Genomic DNA, 20278 nt, shown 5'->3' on the forward strand with positions numbered 1-20278 from the left:
TAACATGGTTAGGCTTTCTATTAGTATCTTTTAACTAAGCATCAGCAGTGTGTAAAATGTTGACAAATATAATGGGCATAGAGCATCTCATTATAGACTTATTACAATTCTAATAGGAAAATTTAGAACTTTTGTACTTCAAAGCATGCAGACCTGTAAGAAACATTCACACTATCCAACAGAGTCTAAATGAAGTGGAAGTCTACATACAGCCTGTGAAAATGATTAAAACCCATATCGTATAGCCAGCTATAAAAGGCTCTGACATGACAAAATGTAAACCAATTCAAAAGAAAAAAACAATAACCTCATTCATGATAAAACAATAAGTTCAAATTAAAATAAATTAAAAACAAATATGACTGACAAAAACCAATAGAAATCCACTGACATATAGGTTGCATTTCTGGAAATATAGACAATGCAATGCAGCTAAAACTATGCCTTGTTTCTTAAGAAATCATCCTAGAATGGAAAGTTGATATGCACTTCTAATTTATTCAGTGCCGCATATTTTCAACATTTATATGCCCCGAACTTGTTAAAGTTTATACTTTTAAATTCTGTACTACCTCTACTTTCACTTTCAAGAATTCAAACTTTCACCGCAATAATATGTTTTTAAAATAGTAACAGTCCCAAGATATGTCTCTATGAGATGAAACATAGAGATCATATCTGGAAACCAGTACATCAACAAATCAAATTATCTATGAAAATTATATATCTCCCCAAAGGAGGTGTGGTTTGAGAAACAGCTGTAATTTACAAAGTGCAACCTATACTAAGGGTCCTTTCTTGTGATACATGTGATAGATAGGCTGGATAATAAGCAATTTTCTGAAGTGTTTTTCTGAATTCTAGAGTTTTTTTACTGCCAAAGCAGCATGCTCTTTTTATTCCTAGGAAAATATTTTGTCATCAAATTACTTATTTTTTTCTTTAATAAAAGACAAAATGTTCTTTTTACCTTGGTTTACTACTCAGGAATAAAAAAGATGAAATGTCACAGTGGCAAAGTGTTTTATATTTAAAAGAAGAATTTTAAAAAAGTGGAAATTTAATACATTTTTATACGACTACAAAATTTTAAATTTTTCGTCGTATATTGCAATCACGTTGGCGTCGTCGGCGTCGTCCGAATACTTTTAGTTTTCGCACTCTAACTTTAGTAAAAGTGAATAGAATTCTATGAAATTTTAACACAAGGTTTATGACCACAAAAGGAAGGTTGGTATTGATTTTGGGAGTTATGGTCCCAACATTTTAGGAATTAGGGGCCAAAAAGGGCCCAAATAAGCATTTTCTTGGTTTTCGCACTATAACTTTAGTCTAAGTAAATAGAAATCTATGAAATTTTGACACAAGGTTTATGACCACTAAAGGAAGGTTGGGATTGATTTTGGGAGTTTTGGTCCCAACATTTTAGGAATTAGGGACCAAAAAGGGCCCAAATAAGCATTTTCTTGGTTTTCGCACTATAACTTTAGTTTAAGTAAATAGAAATCTATGAAATTTTGACACAAGGTTTATGACCATTAAAGGAAGGTTGGGATTGATTTTGGGAGTTGAGGTCTGAACAGATTAGGAATAAGGGGCCAAAAAGGGGCCCAAGTAAGCATTATTCTTGGTTTTCGCACCATAACTTTAGTATAAGTAAATAGAAATCTATGAAATTTAAACACAAGGTTCATGACCACTAAAGGAAGGTTGGGTTTGATTTTGGGAGTTTTGGTACCAACAGTTTAGGAATAAGGGGCCCAAAGGGTCCAAAATTGAACTTTGTTTGATTTCATCAAAAAATGAAAAATTGGGGTTCTTTGATATGCCTAATCTAACTGTGTATGTAGATTCTTAATTTTTGGTCCCGTTTTCAAATTGGTCTATCATAAGGTCCAAAGGGTCCAAAATTAAACTTAGTTTGATTTTAACAAAAATTGAATCCTTGGGGTTCTTTGATATGCTGAATCTAAAAATGTACTTAGATTTTTGATTATTGGCCCAGTTTTCAAGTTGGTCCAAATCGGGGTCCAAAATTAAACTTTGTTTGATTTCATCAAAAATTGAATAATTGGGGTTCTTTGATATGCCAAATCTAACTGTGTATGTAGATTCTTAATTTTTAATCCTGTTTTCAAATTGGTCTACATTAAAGTCCAAAGGGTCCAAAATTAAACTAAGTTTGATTTTAACAAAAATTGAATCCTTGGGGTTCTTTGATATGCTGAATCTAAAAATGTACATAGATTTTTTATTATTGGCCCAGTTTTCAAGTTGGTTCAAATCAGGATCCAAAATTATTATATAAAGTATTGTGCAATAGCAAGAAATTTTGAATTGCACAGTATTCAGCAATAGCAAGAAATATCTAATTGCACAATATTGTGCAATAGCAAGAAATTTTCAATTGATTGGAGTTATCTTCCTTTGTCCAGAATAGTAGTTAAATCAACTTAAATCATTGTTTTATACAATATACAATGTATATTCACTTTTACTACCAACTGATAAATTAAAACAATCTTTACCATTCAGTGATAACAAGCACCTTTTGTTACATTTTAATATTTTATGATGTATTTAAATGAGTAGTTATTGTTGCAAACTCCATAAGAAATTTGAATTAAGATCAGTTTTGGAAAAAGGGAAAGGGGGATGTGAAAAAAATGGGGGGGGGGGAGGGGTTAAATTTTTCTCATTTCAGATTACATAAATAAAAAAAAAATTCTTTAAACATTTTTTTGAGAGGATTAATATTCAACAGCATAGTAAATTGCTCAAAGGCAAAAAAAATTATTTTAAGTTCATTAGACCACATTCATTCTGTGTCAGAAACCTATGTTTTGTCAACTATTTAATCACAATCCAAATTTAGAGCTGAATCCAGCTTGAATGTTGTGTCCATACTTGCCCCAACCGTTCAGGGTTCAACCTCTGCGGTCGTATAAAGCTGCGCCCTGTGGAGCATCTGGTTCAATCTTCTTTTACCAAAGTCATAACAACTATAGGCATACAACATATAAACTACACACAGTATACATAGATAGCAGAAGGTAATGTGTGAAACATATTACAACATGTTAGATCTTAATTTTTGTGCACGAAATATAAATTTTCCCAAATTACATATTTCTCTAAGATTATGAGAACTCATTAATTGTACATATTTATACATAGAAGGTTTTCTCCAATAATATGGTTTGATAAAATAAGATCTAAGACCTTGATAAGTAGGACATTTTAAAATGAAATGCATCTCATCTTCAATGTCATTTTTACAAAAACTACATAGTCTATTGCTTCTTGGAATTGCAGAATAGCGTCCACATTCTATAGCTTAATCATGACTACCAAGTCTTATTTTGGTAATACATGTCTTATAATTAATAGGTATTGGTTTACATAAATAATATTGTTAACAAAAATTTTGAACCATAACATTTAACTAAATTATTCATTTGGCTGTCAAAATCTTGCTTTCGTACAATCAAACAGGCGTTGTTTAATTATCAAGTAAAAAGTACTAGAGAGCTTAATATCTAAAAATAGACCTTGATTATACCAAATATCACCTAAACCTATACTAAGCAACTCATTTCAATACGCCCGTTTACGGGACGTATTATGGTATACCGTTGTCCGTCTGTCGTCAACATGTCGGACATTAACTCAAAAACGCTTTAACCAATTTGCATAAACTTTGGTGAATTGTTTATATCTATTGACGTGAGCTCCTTTTCGTTTTTTATAAACTTTAGATTATACGCTTCCTAGTTATGGGGTTTTTTTTTCATTAAAAAAAGGGGGATTTTCCAGTTTTCGGACAATAACTCAAGAATGCTTTCACCAACTTGCAAGAAATTGTGGTGAATTGTTTATATCTATTGACATGAGCTTTCTTTCGATTTGATGAAATTTTAGATTTTACGTTTCCGAGTTACAGGGTTTTATTCATTAAAAAAGGGGGGATTTTCCAGTTTTCCGACAATAACTCAAAAATGCTGTCAGCAATTCTCATGAAACTTTGGTGAATTGTTTATATCAATTGATGTAAGCTCCCTTTTGATTTTCATAAATTTCTAATATGACATTGAGAACTTATTAAACTTTATTTGTTTATAGTCTGACAACAGATTTACTAAGTATTGCGCAACAGCACAGTGTATTGCACAACAGCAAGAAATCTTTAATTGAATATAAATTCAATTCATATAACCAATTTCAAGTTCTTTGACTACATTTATTCAGAATCCTATAATATGTCAAATATTTAATTACAATCCAAATTGAGACCTGTATCAAGCTTGAATATTGTGTCCATTTTGCCCAAACTGTTCAGGGTTGGACCTCTGCAAGCGTATCCAGCTGTGCTCAGTGAAGCAGTTTATTAATAAATACAACCAATTTGTCTCATTATTTGGACATTTTTGTAAATCATCATATAAAAAACAGTAACAGTTTTTCAAAATACAATGTGTGGTACATAATAACTTAAACCATTATTTAAAAATGCAACATTTTCTGGTGTGCACTAAAGGCATTCTACCTAGCTCATAGTACACCATGACATTACTAGTAGAGCTTTTTACTTTCATAATATTTTTACAATAGCCAAGATGTATCCTTTCTATAGCTGGTGCCTTATGAGCACCCTAAATTTCACAACCATAACAAAGTACACTGTTTATATAAGTATCAAAAAGCGAAAGTAAAGTTACAAAATTCAAATATATATCTTTTACATTTCTCCTTAAGGCAAACACAGTTTTTGTACCCTGTTCTGAGAGTTTCTGCTGTAACACATTATATTTACCATTAAAATTTAACAAAATACCAAGATAACTAAACTTATCTACAACTTCTATTTCCTGGTTATTATAATACCGTTTCCGACCTGTCTATTAAACATTGATTAAGAAAGGACGTAAATAACTTTCCAAAATTACTGACTAAACTAATCCCTCTGTAGTTGTTAGGATCAAGCACACTGCCCTTCTTGAAGATAGGCATAAGTATGGCTTTAGCCCAATCAGTAGGAAAAATTCCGGAATGTAAAATTCCATTAAAAATGTACAGTAATACGGGCATAAACACATCCTTGTATTCAATAAAATATTCGTTAAGAATTCCATCAACGCCATGACTTTTATCACGTTTAAGGTAATGAATAGCTTTCAAAATGTCATTTTCTGTAATTTCTCTATCAAGTTCCTCATAGATGTATTCACCATTAGTATTATGAGATAAGCTGTTGTCCAATACAGCATGTGTCTGATGAGCACAATGACTTAAAATGGAACAACTTTAATGGTACAGCATGTTTAGGAGACGCTTTCCTTTTAAATTTCTTGTAAAATAATTTAGGCACGGGGGGGGGGGGGGGTAAGTTCCTATTACTTGGTTTACGGGGATGTGCCAAAAATATGGGTCATAATTTTGCGAGATTTTATATAAAAATGACCCTCCTTTTTAATGACATCCTATATTAAAATGCATTTACGTTTGATAACTGTATATTGATTTGGGGTATGATCTACATATCATATATAAATATGCTATTGAGAATCCATGCGTATATATAACGATAAAATATATGTGCACCAAACGATGTCAATTCATATATAAAAACTTAAGGGTAGCTGGTATATTTATGAATTATGAGTGATGATGAGTTAGTGCTTATATAAGCATGGGTCATATTTTAAATATTGTATATAAGTATAGGTCATTCTTTCTTAAATATTTATATAACTATAGGTACTGAATTTCAGTGAATGTTATATTAAAATGGGTACGTTTTTTAAGGCAAAAATCGCACACCCCTACCAAAAAAATATTGAAGTTACCCCCCCGTGAATTTAGGGTTTGTAAGTCTCATTATTTTCATCATGTTTCCTTTAGTGCACATATATTCACGTTTCAAGCGACGTTCATAATTGCATTTTAGTTTTAAAACTCCACAAAAAGTTTAGTTACATGATTTATTTAATCTATGATTCTCTTTCAGATGTTGACACGGATAATACATTATGTTATGATAAACTGGTTCCTGATGTGTCTATGTCAGCTTTGTGGAACTCAGACATCAGACAGGAAGTGAAAGCAACCAAAATGTCCGACCAAAAACTTAATGAGTTAAAATCAGACATAATGATCCCAGGTTTGTTTTGATAGTTATATTTAGTGAATAAATAAGGAATCTACAGAAATAATCACTTACATAACAAATGAATATGTAACACTGTATTCACATAAGATACAAATCAGATTACATGTCCAACTAAATTACAGGGACTGAGGAGTTGTCATTTCAAATGAAGAATAAAGAATACAAAACAAACCAGTGACATTCAGATAAATAGTAACTGATTAAGTTTTTGACTTGAGACAGGCATGAGTAAAAATGGGTTAAAAGTAGTGTTTAGCTTTCTTTCAGTGTTAGCTTTTGCCATCACTGTTGAATCAAATCTGTCAAGACAACTCCTTATAAGAGTTAATGACATGTTTTGCCAATTATCTTTAAACTGAAATAAGAGAGAAAAGTTAAATACCAAAAATAGTCAGCATATCAAGATCTAAGTTAAGATGCTGAAATTGTTAGTCAACACCTTCTTCTTGCTCAACACAAGAGATGGGATCCTAAATTAAAAGTTAGCTAAGAGTTATTGCCCCTTAATGAATATGTTTAACAATTTGACTGTATGTGAAAAAAAGATTTTAAACAACAATTCAATAAATATTACAGTACATAATGTTGATATAGATTATTTGTTTATGACAAAGAAGGGTTTGGCAAAGTTTTGACAGTTCCCTGAAATACATAAGAGCAACTTGACATGATATCATATGGACCAATATTCTTGTTTTTGTGCTTGGTGCATAAAAGGGTGAATGTGCAGGAATAACTGTTTTCTGCATTAATTATGTAGCATTTTTATGCATGTTGTGTGTCTAATAACTATACCACACAGCCAGCATTTGATCTTTTTTTTTTAAAACAGTTTAAATTATACAGTTTTACAGTTTATGGTGTGAAAATGATGCTTAATGAATGTGTATGTAACAGATACTAAGTTGCTGATATTTTGTTTGAATTAGGTTCATTGGCAGATTTAGGGATAGAAGAGTCAAGGGTACCAGTAATCCTTGTACAGAGACCAGGAACCAGTGGTAACTATGGGTCAGGATGGGATGTGATACTCCCACAGAATTGGAGCATGGCTTTCTGGTTAACATTTATATACCATGGAGCTAGAGCTGCTGGGTCCAGAGATTTGGAAAGTCTAGCATTTGAGCAGAGTACAACTTATTATCCTAATGATTTTCCAGATACATCAGCTGGATCTATACATGAACAAAAATCAGCAGAAAAGCTGAAAAATAAATTTGATAAAAGACCCCCAGCAAAGCGATGCAACTATGTTAAACTTGGTATAGCAGCTCCTTTCTTATATCCATGGAAAGAACTCACAAGAAGTTGGAATGATGGGTCTATAGAGAATATATATGTTCTTAGAGACAGAAAATCTCTAAAAGTATTAAGCCAAGTGTTCAATGCAAATAATAAATCAATCAATCAGCAATACCCAAATAAACAATGGCAGAAGACAATACATTGTAAACTTGAAATCACCAATCAATTAGAATCAGTGTTTGAGGAACACAAATCTTCTCTTGTACATGTGGAGTTGACAATGTTGCTAAGAGGGGTACCAGATGAACACGCTATGATCTGTATCCCAGTTGATAAAGACATTGAACTGTTACAAAAAGATAAGACCTATTCAGGTCCTAAGGAACCAGTTCACAAAGACAAAAACAAAACTCAAAAACAGAAAAATATGACACAATCTTTAACAGAATTAAAATCTGTCGACTCAGCATCATGCATCAGGAAATCATGTAGTAGAGAAATAATTGGGTTTGTTAACCATGGAGGATTTTCTTTAGGATCAGGAAATGGTCGTGGACAGGGATTTTGTACAATGAAAGGACTTCAGTATTTATCACAGCATACTTCTCCTTTCTATGTACTTGTCAGAAATCCCTCGTCTTACCAATATAGATTTGCTAACATAAATATAATATAAAGCTGAAGTCTTGTCTTTTCTTTTCCCATGGTTTAATAGACATACTGTGATTCATTTAAAGACTTTAACAATGTTATTTCAAAAGTTGTAATAATTGATAGGCTATAACAAGGTTAAAGTAGCACCAAGCCTGAGATATTTCATAATGCATTTCTTTTAGACTATAAACTCAAACTAACAAAAAATTGCACCTGGTTTATCTCAAAAAGATTTTTACAGTTTATTATCGGCCTAGCCAAGATCAGATGTGCATTTTGTGTTTCACATGAAGTCAAAAATGAGTATCACCTCAGGGAAAAACTCTTTTGATATTTTGGTTCAAAAATGGTTTAAATTATGAAAAATTGCTATCGTTAGGCTAACACTGGAAGCATTTATATAATTATATGCAGTTTTTGGAAGAAATATTTAATATTTTTATTAAATAAATGGTGTTTAAAAACTGTATAATTTTCTTTAATGGTTGGCTTCAAGACATGGTCACCAGTGTCAGATTTTTGGTCAATGACAAAGACAACAAAATATGTTTAGAATTATTGAATATCAAACATTTTAATTGAAAAAAAAATGACAAGAACATGTTTAACTCACAGTTATTTCAAACAACAGTAGCTTTCTTTGATCATTAATCTTATCTGATAAAACTGTATCTAAAATTATCTATAAATAACAAAACTTCCAAAAAAAACCCTTTCTTTTGGTGTATAGAACATTAAAATAACTTGATGCATATTCTTACAATAAACAATCAAACTTAGCAATACAATTTATATGTTTTGTCTACGGACAAGACATTGTATTCATATTTAATGAAATGCATTATTAAAACCTAATTTTGATACAGCTGAAAGTGTTCTCTTAAAAAAAAAACCATACATTTTATCAGGTTTATCTATCAAATGATGCTTAACTTCGAGGAAAATGGAAACAAATACATTTTGATAATGTCTACGGACAAGACATTTTATTGATATTTAATTAAATGCTTTCAAAGATGATTGTTAACGTTAAGATTAAAAGTTACTATTTAAATTTTAAGCTGTGTTTTTTAAATTTTGGAAAATACAAAAATGTACCCATAATTCTTTACATATCTCAATAATTTATTGATTAAGCCAAACTGAAGACACATTCTTTTAACTGAAATACATATATCTGACTGTTTAAAACAATCAAACTATTATTAAAACTCAATTTTGACATAGTTGAATGTGTTCTCTTAAAAGAATAACATACATTTTACCTATCAAATTAGGCTGAAATCAAGGAAATTGGATACAAATATATTGTGGTAATGTCTACGGACAAGACAATTTCAGTTAAAAAAAAAATCTGTTAGAATTAATTGTGACTATATTCATGTTGAAAATACTGAGTTTTAATTTGAATAGATAACTTTCATCACCTATAAATAAGATTTAAGTTCCATAGCAGACAAATAATTGAATTTAATACTTGTTATGTACAAGTGTCTTGTCCGTAGACACTTCCTCATCTGCTGTTAATACTGAAATGCAAAAGATAAAGTTAGAGAGAGAGAAATACTTTTTCTTCATTTGATTTAGTTAATCTTTTAAGGTATGCATCAACTGGAATAAACAATATTGAAGTAAGATAAGGTATGCTTTTTATGACTGATAATCTGACACTTTTTAAAATCCACTCCCGTAAAGTCATTTTACAAAAATTGAGAACACTTAAATTACCATTCATTTATTAAAAATAAGATATTTCTAAGTTTAAACAACACATAGGACTAATTAAGACCCATAAAGCCAAGCAATATTGATAAAAAGACATGTCTACGGACAAGACATGTGTCTACGGACAAGACATTCTGACATATTTTTGAATTTTTTCCTCTATTAATAGATGGTAGAAAAAAATGTTAGTAGTGTTTTCATATCTACAAAAGAACAGGAACTTAGCAATGCAACATAAATGTAATTATGCTTCCAGTTTACTAGGGAATGCATGTCTACGGACAAGACATTTTTTCACTTTATTTGTATATCCAACTTTGATGGCATATATCTCCAGCTAGGGTACTGCAATTTTGATAAATGAGGTAGTTTCTGATAATGTATATACTAGAAGAGAAAATAAAAGACATAATAGCATAAATTTAATTTATTTTTCTCTTTTATCACTACACTGAGAAAGCTAAAAACAAAAGTACAAAATTGCATAACGAGCGCATAGTATTCAACTTTTTATCATAACTTTGTAACCACTGAAGATTTTTTGTTGCAACAACCAGTAAAAGAAAGAAGAATAAATTGTCTATAACAGTGAACCAATAATGTAGTTCAAATTAAGTTCAATTATTAACTATCAATTGATAAAAAAAAGGTAAATTTTAAATGAAACAACATAACGTGTAATTTTGCCCATTTTCAGCGTGTATTTTAGTGTTTTTTTTCAAAACGGTAACACCTATACATGATATTTGATATTCATTGTGAAACCCTACATCCTCTTCTTCAGTTCAAAGATGTATTACTTATGTAAAGTTTATCTTCTTGTCTTTACAAGCCTATAACATAGACCCAATATGAAATGCACATCTGATCTTGGCTAGGCCGTATACTACCTTTGGGACAAACAATATCAAAATTATAGAAAAGTCTACCAGCTCTAACTCAAAATATGTACACTTCTATGTTAAGTTATTATTTAGTTAGACAGCTTCAGACATACTAATTTTAATACGACCGAAAAAAAAATTGCGGTCGTATATTGGTATCACGTCATTGTCGTCGTCCGAAGACATTTGGTTTCCGGACAATAACTTTAGTATAAGTAAATAGAAATCTAGATTATTTAAACACAAGGTTTATAAACACAAAAGGAAGGTTGGGATGGATTTTGAAGGGTAATGGTCCCAATAGTTTAGGAATTAGGGGCCAAAATAAGCATTTTTCTAGTTTCCAGACAATAACTTGTGGAACGTAATATGGATCTCCCTGAAATTATACCACAAGTTTCCATACCACAAAGGGATGGTTAGGATTGGCTTTTGGGGGATATGGCTCAAACCGTTTAGGAATTAGGATAAAAAAAGGGGGAAAACAAGGGTTTCCTGGTTAATGGACAATTACTTATAATAAGTACAATATATAGTTTAAAAATTGTGTCCGATGACCTCACTTCCCAATCAACTTGGCTGACATGGCTAAAAATAGAACATAGGGGTAAAATGCAGTTTTTGGCTTATATCTCTGAAACCAAAGCATTTAAAGCTCTGAAACTAAAGCATTTAGAGCAAATCTGACAATAGGTTAAAATGTTCATCAGGTTGAGATTTTCAAACAAATCAGACGATCTGTTGTTGGGTTGCTGCCCCTGAATTAGTAATTTTAAGAATATTTTGCAGTTTTTGGTTATTATCTTAAATATTATAGATAAAGATAAAATTTTAACAGCAATAATGTTTAGCAAAGTAAGATCTACAAATAAGTCAACAGAACCAAAATTGTCAATTGACCCCTTAAGGAGTTATTGCCCTTTAAAGTCAATTTTAACAATTTTTCATAAATTTTTCTTATCTTTTACAAAAATCTTCTCTGAAACTACAGAGACAAATTTGCCCAAACTTGGCCACAATCATAGTTTAAAAAATGTGCCTGCCAACAACATGGCCAACATTGCTAAATATAGAACTTGGGGGTAAAATGCAGTTTTTGGCTTATAACTCTGAAACTAAAGCAAAAGTATATAAATGGTTGCATTATTTTATGCATCAATTGTAAACAAAAATATCAGGTGAGCAACACACTCCTTGGAGCCTCTAGTTGTTGAAAGTCTTAACATGGTTTAAGGTTTGCACCTTTGCGTAGGAACTATTTTGTTTTAAATATGTACTACTTTCCTGTGTTCTTTTACGACCGGATCTGATTAGGTGGTGTTACATCTGACAAAGTCTATCCAAAGTCTATCCAAATTATTTTTACAAAGAATTCTGCTCAAGCTGTGCTAGGGGCTGTCTTAAACTTGCAGTGAGGTGAGAGTTTTTTTGCTCCGTGTTGAAGGTTTCACTGTGAATTTGAGATGAAGAACAGCAATAAAAGTGTGTGTTTGTTTGTTGTGCATGTACTGATTTTATGTCATGGATGGATACCTCATATCCTTTGTTTTTCTATTGAAGATAAAAATTTACTACAAGTATCACATATTTTAAAGATCAATGTCTCGCCTTCTTAACTAATCATTGATATTATGTTGATAGTCCTAAATATAAAGCTTTATTACAACTGTCACATAAACTTAACATTAACAAAGAAAACTAAAAATTGACCAATGAACCATGAAAATGAGGTCAATGTCAGATGAACCATGCCAGGCAGACATGTACAGCTAACAATTCTACCATACAACAAATATAGTTGACCTATTGCTTATAGTTTAAGAAAAACCGACCAAAACACAAAAACTTAACACTGAGCAATGGAGCGTGAAATTGAGGTCAAGGCCAATTAAAACCTGCGCGACTGATAATAGATCACAACATACTTCAATACACCAAATAAAGTTGACCTATCGCATATAGTATTAAAAAAAAAGACCAAAACTCAAGAACTTAACTTTGACCACTGAACCATGAAAATGAGGTTAAGGTCAGATGACACCTGCCAGCTAGAAATTTACACCTTACAATCTTTCCATACACCAAATATAGTAGACCTATTGCATACAGTATCAGAAAAGAAGACCAAAACTCAAAAACTTAACTATAACCACTGAACCATGAAAATGAAGTCAAGGTCAGATGCCACCTGCCAGTTGGGCATGTACAACTTACAGTCCTTCCATGCACCAAATATACTAGACCTATTGCTTATAGTATCTGAGATATGGACTTGACCACCAAACTTAACCTTGTTCACTGATCCATGAAATGAGGTCGAGGTCAAGTGAAAACTGTCTGACGGGCATGAGGACTGTACAAGGTACGCACATACCAAATATAGTTATCCTATTTCTCATAATACGAGAGAATTTAACATTATAAAAAATCTTTACTTTTTTTTCAAGTAGTCATGAGGCATCTATATACAAAGCATGAAGCATCCAGGTCTTCCACCTTCTAAAATATAAAGCTTTTTAAAAAGTGCACTAATGCGGCTGCCGCCGGATCACTATCCCTATGTCGAGATTTCTGCGACAAAAGTCGCAGGCTCGACAAAAACTAAACATTGACCAATGAACTATAAAAATGAGGTCAAGTTCACATGATATCTGTCAGACAGACATTTACACCTGACAATTATTCCATGCACAAAATATAGCTGATCTATTGCTATAAGTGTTTTTGAAAACACGATCAGAACATAAAAACTAAACATTGACCAATGAACAAGATGAACCATGAAATTGAGGTCAAGTTCAGATTATACCGGTTAGACCAACATTTGCATCCTATAATCATTCGATACACAAAATAAAGTTGAACTATTGCTCATAGTACTTGATAAACAGACCAAAACACCAAAACTTAACATTGACCAATTATCCATGAAAATAAGGTCAAGGTCAGATTCTACCATCTAAACCAACATGTACACCTTACAATCATTCAATACATTAAATATAGTTGACCTATTGCTTACAGTACTTGAAATACAGACCAAAACACAAACTTAACATTGAGCAATGCACCATGAAAATGAGGTTGAGGTCAGATAAAACATGCCAGACTGACATGTACCCATTACAATCATTCCATACACCAAATATAATTGCCATACTGCTCTTAGTATCTGAGAAATGGACCTAGCTAATCACATAACTTTAACCTTAATCACTGATCAATGAAATGAGGTCGAGGTCAGGTGAACCCCATCTGACAGACATGTAGAGTAGACGTTGCAAGGAACCCTTATACCAAATGTAGTTTTTCTATAACTCAAAATAAGTGAGAAATTCACTTTATTAACAAACTAATTTTTTAAGCAGTAACTGAACCATGAAAATGAGGTCAAGGACAATGAAAGGAAACTTCGTACCTGCATACAAGGTCTGAAGCATTCAAGTCTTCAGCCTTCTGAAATATAAAGCTTTAACGCTTTTTTTTAACGAGATAGTAAAACCTATGTCTTACACAATGTGTCTTTTGTTGTAGGCAAGACCAAAATTGTGATGATGATACCATGTTCCATTGTAAAGGAGGACGTGTTATTGGTCTTCCTTCATATCATTTCTCCATTGAATTGAATATCACTGATTTGTTAAATACCTTGACCTTATTAACTTTGACTAGGATATATTACAGATATCATGCTAAACAGACCCAAACTTATCAAGTCCACTTCCAGTTTGCTAATGAACTAAAGACAAATATTGTTTCTATTATGAAAATCTCACAAATGCGAGATATTTTTGTCATATTAATACTTTCATGGGCATACATTTAAATGCACATGATACATTTCTTCAGATTTTTCACAATGAAAAAACCTGTCTTTGAGTGTCACCATTTTGATTTTATACATCAGTTTTATTTCTGTCAATCCAACACTGCAGAAACACAATCAATAACAAAATAAGAATAGTTTTGTAAGTAATTCTTCTTAGAAAACAGCCATCATATAATTTTGCTAGTACAACTCATATCAAATATTGACCTACCACTAGTGGTTCCCCTCAAACTGACCTAATAACAAATTATTAAAATGTTAAAGCCGCCGCCAGAAACATCAAGCCTAAGTCTCAATTATTTTCTTTATTGATGCAAGACAAAAACAAAATAATTTATTGCATTATTAAAACAAGAATGTGTCCCCAGTACACGGATGCCCCATCCGCACTATCATTTTCTATGTTCAGTGGACCGTGAAAATGGGGTAATAACTAATTTGGCATTAAAATTGGAAAGATCATATCAAAGGGAACATGTATACTAAGTTTCAAGTTGGTTGGACTTCAACTTCATCAAAAACTACCTCGACCAAAAACTTTAACCTGAAGCGGGACAGACAGACGGACGGACGGACGGACGAACAGACGGACGCACAGACCAGAAAACATAATGCCCATAAATGGGGCATAAAAATAGTTGAGCAACGGATGAAATTTTGTCATCAGTTGATAAGATGAATTCTCAAACTGTTACTAATGAAAATGTTCACTTGGTATTGTGAAAGGGAAAAGCCTTTTGTAGAAGTAGAGAAAAATGGACATTACTAACAGAGGTATGTTTAGAATGACTTAAGTCACAATAATGTATGCACACTTCCAACAAAGTCCATTGAAGATATTCTAGTAAATTTGAAAGAACAACAAAATATACATTGAATACTTTACTAATTTCTTCAAAAAAATTTATAAGGATTATTCCAGAGTCAATACACCTTATCGCTATTAGCCTTTTCGGCCGACTGACCCGGCCGCTTGAACTTTTGACGCATACAACAATCACTTTTCCATTGTGGCGTCAGATATTTTGTTTTATGACTTCAAAATTTTACGGGAACCTGTGTGATATCCAGTAATGGCGGACAAATAGCGATATAAATAAAAAAAAACCTCATTTATCTAGCACTAAAAGTGTGTTGAATAAACAAGTGTGGAAGAAGAAGAAAACACTGCATAATTCTATTAAATATTGTTAAGAGATTTTACCACATAATTAACGTAGTTTTCAGTTTCATATTATTTGATTAAATTGGTAATTTACACCAATCATCAAGTTTTTAAGCTTTTACTCTGGTATCCAATAAACACAATTATATCTTGTAAATTTAGCTTAATAGCATTTGTTCACAACTGTTTATCGAAAATTGGCACATTTAAAATGTCAAACTTTCATCAAGTTAACAAATTGGCAACTACCAATTACAGCAAAATAACCTTCTCTTAGATTTAATGTAGACTGGTTATTAACCTTCTCTCAGATTTAATGTAGACTGGTTATAACCTTCTCTTAGATTTAATGTAGACTGGTTATTAAGATTTAATGTAGACTGGTTATTAACCTTCTCTTAGATTTAATGTAGACTGGTTATAACCTTCTCTTAGATTTAATGTAGACTGGTTATAACCTTCTCTTAGATTTAATGTAGACTGGTTATTAACCTTCTCTTAGATTTAATGTAGACTGGTTATAACCTTGTCTTAGATTCCGGCCGGCAGGCGGCAATTAAATGTCCGTGCATGTACTCATGAACCGTTCAACCAAAGATTTTAAAATTTTATATGTTGTTACTGAAAACTAAATGAAGGTCAAGTTCAATAATGGCGATTTTGACTTTTACTGTTCAAGAGTTATGGTTCTTGAAAGATTGAAAAATTGAGTTTCCAGTCGTGTCCATGCATTTACGCATGAACTGTTCTACCAAAGCTTCCCAAATTTTTAAATGTTGTTACTGATGACAAAATGGAGGTCAAGTTCAATAATGACGATTTTGACTTTTACCGTTCAGGAGTTATGGTTCTTGAAAGATTGAAAAATGGAGTTTCCAGTCGTGTCCGTTCATTTACGCATGAACTGTTTTACCAAAGCTTCTCAAATTTTAATATGTTGTTACAGATGACAAAATGGAGGTCAAGTTCAATAATGACGATTTTGACTTTTACCGTTCAGGAGTTATGGTTCTTGAAAGATTGAAAAATGGAGTTTCCAGTCGTGTCCGTTCATTTACGCATGAACTGTTTTACCAAAGCTTCTCAAATTTTAATATGTTGTTACAGATGACAAAATGGAGGTCAAGTTCAATAATGACGATTTTGACTTTTACCGTTCAGGAGTTATGGTTCTTGAAAGATTGAAAAATGGAGTTTCCAGTCGTGTCCGTGCATTTACACATGAACTGTTCTATCAAAGCTTCCCAAATTTTAATATGTTGTTACTGATGACAAAATGGAGGTCAGGTTCAATAATGACGATTTTGACTTTTACCGTTCAGGAGTTATGGTTCTTGACGGATTAAAAAATGGTGTTTCCAGTCGTGTCCGTGCATTTTCTCATGAACCATTCAACCAAAGCTTTTGAAATTTTGATACGTTGTTACTGATGACAAAATAGAGGTCAAGTTCAATAATGACGATTTTGACTTTTACTGTTCAGGAGTTATGGTTCTTGAAAGATTGAAAAATGGTGTTTCCAGTCGTGTCCGTGAATTTTCTCATGAACCATTCAACCAAAGCTTTTGAAATTTTTATATGTTGTTACTGATGACAAAATAGAGGTCAAGTTCAATAATGACGATTTTGACTTTTACCGTTCAGGAGTTATGGTTCTTGAAAGATCGTAAAATGGCGTTTCCATTCACGTTGTTGCATTTACCTAGAACCATTCAATCTAAGCTTTTCAAATTTTAATATGTTGATACTGATGAAAAAATGGAGGTCAAATTTGATATTGACGATTTTCACTTGCACCATTTATCAATAATGGTTCTTGTGATATTGCCAGGACACACATAAATGTTAATAAATCCGTTTTGCTGTCGTTGTGACAGCTTCTTGTTAGTTCCTGATCTCGGTGTAGGTCATATCTACTTTGTAAAATGTTTAATTGTTGTTTAAGTTCAGATTCTTTCCTTTGACTTTTTTTGTTTTGAATATGAAGTATAAGAGATAGTTTTCCCTCTTATTGTACATTTTAATAACTCCCAAAATATATGGGGGTCTACAGATAATTCTGTTTCTTCCCCAGTTTCTGTATTTGATAGGTTATATTGATTAACAGTGTCTGATATACACTTTTTAATCTCAGCCACATAACAAGTATCATGTAGTAAGCTATTATTGAATTTCCAAGTACCCCTCCCCCTTTCTTGGTTATAAAATTTTAAACTGAGAGAAACAGCAAAATGGTCAGAACTATAGCTAATATCTATATCAGATTTATTTACTAAGGATTCAAAATCAGTGGATATAAAAAAATAGTCTAAACGACTTTGTTTATGTTCCGGGCCTCTCCATGTAAATCTTTTCTTGTCTGGGTTATTTGCATTCCAAACATACACCAAGTCTTAAAGGAGTTCTTTATTTCTATTAGTTTAGTGTGCGCTTTGACATTATTTTTTTTTATATAATTAAGTGTATCAATTTCATAATCTTGAACTACATTCCAGTCTCCCGCTATAATGATTGAAGAATTTTGATTATTTGAGATTACCTCCTGTACTTCTGAGAAAAAACCTGGATTATCATTATTTGGGCCATATATACCAGCTAAAGTTATTCGATGCTCATGAATGGTCATATCCAAAATTAGATAGTTTCCCTCTTTATGTTTGTATTCTTTATGAACAATAACTTTGAATTTATTATTTAGAAGTATAGCAACTCTCCTGCTGCTTCCGGTAAATGAGCAAAAATAGGCTTGGTATCTCCATTCATTTCTCCATTTATTTTCTTTTTCTTTTGTTTAATGTGTATCGCATAAAATAGTTATATCATATTTTTTATAACATCTATCAAAAATATCTTTGCGTTTTACTTTTTCCGACAGTCCCCTGCAATTAAGAGCTCCTATAGTAACTGCCATAGTACTAAATATTTTAAACTAAGATGCATATATGCATGTATACATGTGTATGTAATCAAATAAAGCAATTGCTTCAAAATAAATAATAATTATCAATTAAAGAAATGAAGACAAGTTTAATCAATATATCAAATTCATAGACATAATCAAGTTGTGAAAAATGAAACAAAATAGTTTTCTTATCCCTATTCTCTGACACTGACAAGTTCAACCTTAACACAACAAATCTAAGGCATACAAAAATGTAAGAAGTGAAACAAAATATTTTTGAAATAAATAAACCCCCTAAATTGACCCCCACAGAGGTGATTCCCTGTGCTGCCATTCAATATTAAGGACAACAAAGTCATATTATGCTCTCTGGTTCTTTTCTTTTTAGCTTGAGAAGTATGAAAACATTATACAGTATATGTAATTTTGTCTCAGGTAAGAGAATGAAAAGGGAAAAATGATGACCAAAATAACAAAACACACCCTGGGCATGGATGTACATGCGTTACCAGATTACATTTATCCTTCACCATAAAGAAGTTTTTATTGAAATATTTAATCAAATGAGGCTACTGTCGGATGTATATAATTAAATCTAATGCACGGTATGCAAAATAGAAATTGTTTGCAATAATTTGCAAATTATGCCCAATTGCACTCAAACAAAAAGTTGTTGTTGGGATGTTGCCAAGTTATTCTTACCTAGCGCCTATATTTATGAGTCTACATGCCTGTAACTATTGTATTATGTGGTGATTTCACCTTAAACTGTTTGGGGTAAGAAGAAATTTTAAGTGCATGGAGGTGGCCATCTTTGTTATTGTTTCTTGGATGCAGACTTCTACGAGAGCACTTGTATATAGTATGAAATTCAAAACAGTGTAGCTGTGGCCATTGATTGACCCATCAAAATCATCCATTGACTGGGACAATTTACGTGAACGTTTGTCTGTAACAACCACTGTTCATGACGTACCTACGATAGACATTTAAACTGTGGGGTCAACAAAGGTTTCTTAACGCCTTTAATTATAAAATAATTCGAAAAATTAATCAGGAATAACCTTTGTGTTTTGATTTATATAATTGATATAAATCAAAATATCGTGTTATTTCTGATTAATTTTTCGAATTACTTTATTTAGGTGTTGAGAACCTTTGGTGACCCCATAGTTTAAGTGTCTTTAAAAAGTACATAGTGAGCATTGGTCGTTACATACAAACGTTCACCTAAATTGTCCCAGTCAATGAATGATTTTAATGTGTCAATCAATGGCCACAGCTACACTGTTTTGAATTTCATACTATTTCAATTGTACAAACAAAACATGTGATTATAACAGCTGATTTTTAAAAACGCGGACTTCAACAAGTACACCCAGGCAATACACAATTTAGAAATTTTGTAGAAACACAATGCCGGACAAATAAAGTTGAAGTAAATTCTTTTGAAATATTTAAGGATTTCAATCTAAGGACAAAGATAATGACAATAAATGTAAATAACACATATTTCAAACATAGATTAACTGAAAAAAACATACTCCTATTATGCACATTGTAAATAATTGTTGTAATCTATGAACGCTTGGCGACAAGCTTCAAAAAAGGAGCATCTCGTAGGTATACCAATTTCGTTCTCCTTCTGGATTCTGGCGACAAATCCCGTCGTTCTTTCAAAAGTTCACCTCGACGAACGGAGAGA

General features: G+C 31.9%; 2 protein-coding genes across 6 annotated transcripts in view; one reads left to right on the top strand and one right to left on the bottom strand.

The window, feature by feature from the left end:
* The window catches only part of LOC143059924 (acyl-protein thioesterase 2-like), a 147947-nt gene that overhangs the window by 65607 nt on the left and 62062 nt on the right, over positions 1-20278 (bottom strand). The window lies entirely within an intron of this gene.
* LOC143059853 (ribonucleases P/MRP protein subunit POP1-like) overlaps positions 1-20278 on the top strand; it is an 88159-nt gene that overhangs the window by 34292 nt on the left and 33589 nt on the right. For 2 of the 4 annotated variants that reach the window (XM_076233427.1, XM_076233444.1), the window contains 2 exons: positions 6008-6160; positions 7099-8092. The exons of the other annotated variants lie outside the window; for them this stretch is intronic. In XM_076233427.1, the coding sequence (XP_076089542.1) occupies positions 6008-6160; positions 7099-8090 (1145 nt within the window). In that variant the 3' untranslated portion in view covers positions 8091-8092. Of the gene's footprint in view, positions 1-6007; positions 6161-7098; positions 8093-20278 lie in introns of those variants that run through there. 4 annotated transcript variants of the gene reach the window in all.

This window comes from Mytilus galloprovincialis, chromosome 1 (genome assembly GCF_965363235.1).
Source record: "Mytilus galloprovincialis chromosome 1, xbMytGall1.hap1.1, whole genome shotgun sequence".
In the NCBI taxonomy this organism is placed as follows: Eukaryota; Metazoa; Mollusca; class Bivalvia; order Mytilida; family Mytilidae; genus Mytilus; species Mytilus galloprovincialis.